The 3,445-nt window shown below is 47.2% G+C and overlaps 1 protein-coding gene across 1 annotated transcript; it reads right to left on the bottom strand.

The window, feature by feature from the left end:
- Positions 1–430: 430 nt before the first annotated feature.
- LOC147002068 (uncharacterized) lies at positions 431–2,287 on the bottom strand. Its single transcript, XM_085828318.1, has 2 exons — positions 1,658–2,287; positions 431–1,153 (listed from the first exon to the last, which is right to left on the bottom strand). Exons 1-2 carry the CDS (start codon positions 2,285–2,287, stop codon positions 431–433), a joined length of 1,353 nt encoding a protein of 450 aa, XP_085684444.1.
- Between the last annotated feature and the right edge of the window lie 1,158 nt (positions 2,288–3,445).

The following is a 3,445-nucleotide window of genomic DNA, read 5'->3' as shown; positions in this document are numbered from 1 at the left end:
AGGCATCTCAGAAGACAGTGACTTAGTGTCAACCAGCTGCTGTGAATCAGCAAGTACCTTCATCCTGGGCAGTGGGGATGACAGGCTGAGAGTCTGGTTGTGACAAGGTGGCAGCTGCTGTGTTCGTTCAATTTCATCTTACAGACAGACAGCTTTGCAAGCAGCAGTTCTGTGAACCCCTAATGATTTCTTGCTAGGCAGCCTTCTCTGGTAGGAACCACGTTCCAGTAGGAATCTGGCCCAGCACAGACTTGCAGGCTGGAGTGCTTAGTCAACGACAAGGACAGGAACCTTGTTCTTGGAGATCCATTTCTTGGTTGCTGGGATGGTCTTTATACAAAATGGACAATACAAATCTTGAGGCTCCTGCTGTTCCCAGTCCGGTGGGATCCTGACATGAAGAGGTCCTCCCTTATCACAAGATTTGTGCTTATAAAAAGACTAAGCTTGGGCTAACAGCTCTGCGTGGCAGGCTCTCGGGTTTAGCAGCTCCTTGGGGCCACGGGACTTTAGGCTCAGCAACAACTTGAGATGAAGAGACTTCCGGCTCAGCAGATCCTTGAGGTGAAGAGAAGTCTTGGTCATCCAGGAAGTTCTGCGGCACCTTGTACACATCATAGCATCGTAAAATCTCCATTAGCTTCTGCTGCTTCTTCAATGCTACAGCTTCCTTCTTCTCCCACATTTCCACTGTCTGCTCCAGAATCTTCTGGTGCTCATTCTGAAGCTCTTCTTCTCTGACCTCCAAGGCCTTATTTTCCGAGATCATCTTCTGGTTGTATTCTCTCTCCCGGTGCAGCTCACTCAAAAAATAGGCCTTCAGTTTCTCCCAGGAGGCCTTCTGTTTCTCCCAGGAGGCCTTCTCTTCCTCCCAGGAGGCCTTCTCTTCCTCCCAGGTGGCCTTCTCTTCCTCCCAGGTGGCCTTCTCTTCCTCCCAGGAGGCCTTCTCTTCCTCCCAGGAGGTCTTCTCTTCCTCCCAGGAGGCCTTCTCTTCCTCCCAGGAGGCCTTCTCTTCCTCCCAGGAGGCCTTCTCTTCCTCCCAGGAGGCCTTCTCTTCCTCCCAGGAGGCCTTCTCTTCCTCCCAGGAGGCCTTCTCTTCCTCCCAGGAGGCCTTCTCTTCCTCCCAGGAGGCCTTCTCTTCCTCCCAGGAGGCCTTCTCTTCCTCCCAGGAGGTCTTCTCTTCCTCCCAGGAGGCCTTCTCTTCCTCCCAGGAGGTCTTCTCTTCCTCCCAGGAGGCCTTCTCTTCCTCCCAGGAGGCCTTCTCTTCCTCCCAGGAGGCCTTCTCTTCCTCCCAGGAGGCCTTCTCTTCCTCCCAGGAGGCCTTCTCTTCCTCCCAGGAGGCCTTCTCTTCCTCCCAGGAGGTCTTCTCTTCCTCCCAGGAGGCCTTCTCTTCCTCCCAGGAGGCCTTCTCTTCCTCCCAGGAGGCCTTCTCTTCCTCCCAGGAGGCCTTCTCTTCCTCCCAGGAGGCCTTCTCTTCCTCCCAGGAGGCCTTCTCTTCCTCCGAGGAGGCCTTCTCTTCCTCCGAGGAGGCCTTCTCTTCCTGCCAGGAGGCCTTCTCTTCCTGCCAGGAGGCCTTCTCTTCCTGCCAGGAGGCCTTCTCTTCCTGCCAGGAGGCCTTCTCTTCCTGCCAGGAGGTCTTCTCTTCCTCCCAGGTGGCCTTCTCTTCCTCCCAGGAGGCCTTCTCTTCCTCCCAGGAGGCCTTCTCTTCCTCCCAGGAGGCCTTCTCTTCCACTTCCTGTTCTAATGTCTTACTGACCCTCTGTGTTGCTTCCAGTGCCACCTGCTTCCTCTGTAGCTGCTCATGGAGGTCAATGCACTTGTCTTTCAGCTCATGGTTTTCTTGGTAAAGCTCCTTGCTGCGCTGTTCCATCTCTTCTACCTTTTCCTTATCGAGAATAACCATTATGTCCTCGTCAGGGTCTGGACAGAACTGGAAAGGGACACTTGTTCCCCGGACCAAACCATCTTCATCCACATAGCAGAACTGGTAGCGCTCCACATCCTTGGGAAGGTAATAAGCTTTGAATTGGATTTCCTGCTGTGTGGCTGAATCCTTGTTTTGGTCTTTTGGCAAGGGAGCCCACATGAAGGTATAATACTCCTGAGTGGTCTTCCACCCTACTTTAAAGATGCCAATCCAGTCCTTGGGTCGAGGGATGAACTTTTCAGTGAGGGTGTAATAGCACATGATATCTCTTCTAGGAACATAGAACTTCTCCACATTGTTAAACAGGACCTGAGGGAAGTTGCCATGTTCCAGCAAGGTAGGTATGGGGCACTGGTCCATGGTGGAGTCCGGGCACAGCAGCCAGCAGCAGCAGGGGAGAGAAAGGCGGGTGGCCAGAGTTTAAGGACTGAAAGGATGGTCCCAGCCTGTTTATTCTTTGTGTATATGAAGGCTACTGATTTTCCTTTGAGTTAATTTTATATCCAGATACTTTGCTGAAGTTGTTTGTCAGGTGTACTAGTTCTCTGGTGGAATTTTTGGGGTTGCTTATGTATACTATCATATCATCTGCAAATAGTGGTACCTTGACTTCTTCCTTTCAAATTTATATCCCTTTGGCCTCCTTTTGTTGTCTAATTGTTCTGGCTAGAACTTCAAGAACTATATTGAATAAGTAGGGAGAGAGTGGGCAGCCTTGTCCCTGATTTTAGTGGAATTGCTTCTAGTCTCTCTCTATTTAATTTAATGTTGGCTGTTGGTTTGCTACATTTTGCTTTTATCATATTTAGGTATGTGCCATGAATTCCTGATCTCTCCAGAACTTTGAACATGAAGGGGTGTTGTATTTTGTTGAAGGCATTTTCAGCATATAATGAGATGATCATCTGTTTTTTTTTTCCCTTTGAAGGTCAGTTGACCTTGAACTTACAGTCCTCCTTCCTCTGACTTCTACCTGTTGGGCAATGGGAATATGATCACACCCAGATTATTGTTATTGGGTTGGTAAAGTTAATATAAACAATGCCTTATGATATTATGTAACAAAAATTCATATGCCCTCATATTTAAAAGAAAGCACACTACTTAGTTATAGTTTTTTCTAAAAGACAAACTTTGTTCAGATTTTATTCATACATGTCAGGGACAAAAGAAAAGATAAATTGCTTCAATATAATCATATATTCTTGCCAAAAATGTTCTTTAAGTTGCTGGATTTATGTTTTGAAGTTGGGTAAAACATTGACTAGAACGCATTATATATCATGGTTGTTCTACACATGACTACTAAATCATATTTGCTAACCAGGTACATTTGCCCTCTTCCAACTGATCCTATTTTTTTCCTATTAGTCTATTAATTCTTGTGAGAAATTTGCTAATATTTTTACAGAGAAAAGAGTACATTCGACCTTTATTAATGTAAAAACTTTCTTATTTATTTAAAGTTTTTACTTTTAACTATGTGCACATGTATCTGGGCATGGATCGGTGCATGTG

The sequence above is a fragment of the Mus caroli genome, unplaced genomic scaffold (assembly GCF_978045245.1).
Source record: "Mus caroli unplaced genomic scaffold, Mus_caroli_1 scaffold_11, whole genome shotgun sequence".
NCBI lineage: Eukaryota > Metazoa > Chordata > Mammalia > Rodentia > Muridae > Mus > Mus caroli.
Note: the sequence above shows the minus strand (reverse complement) of the source record. Positions and strands in the feature narration are given on the sequence as shown.

Coding starts and splice junctions, on each gene's coding strand:
- LOC147002068 (XM_085828318.1), bottom strand. CDS start 2,287: ATGGACCAGTGCCCCATACCTACCTTGCTGGAACATGGCAACTTCCCT. Junction 1,154..1,657: donor CCTCCTGGGAGGAAGAGAAG/GCCACCTGGGAG, acceptor GAGGAAGAGAAG/GCCTCCTGGGAGGAAGAGAA.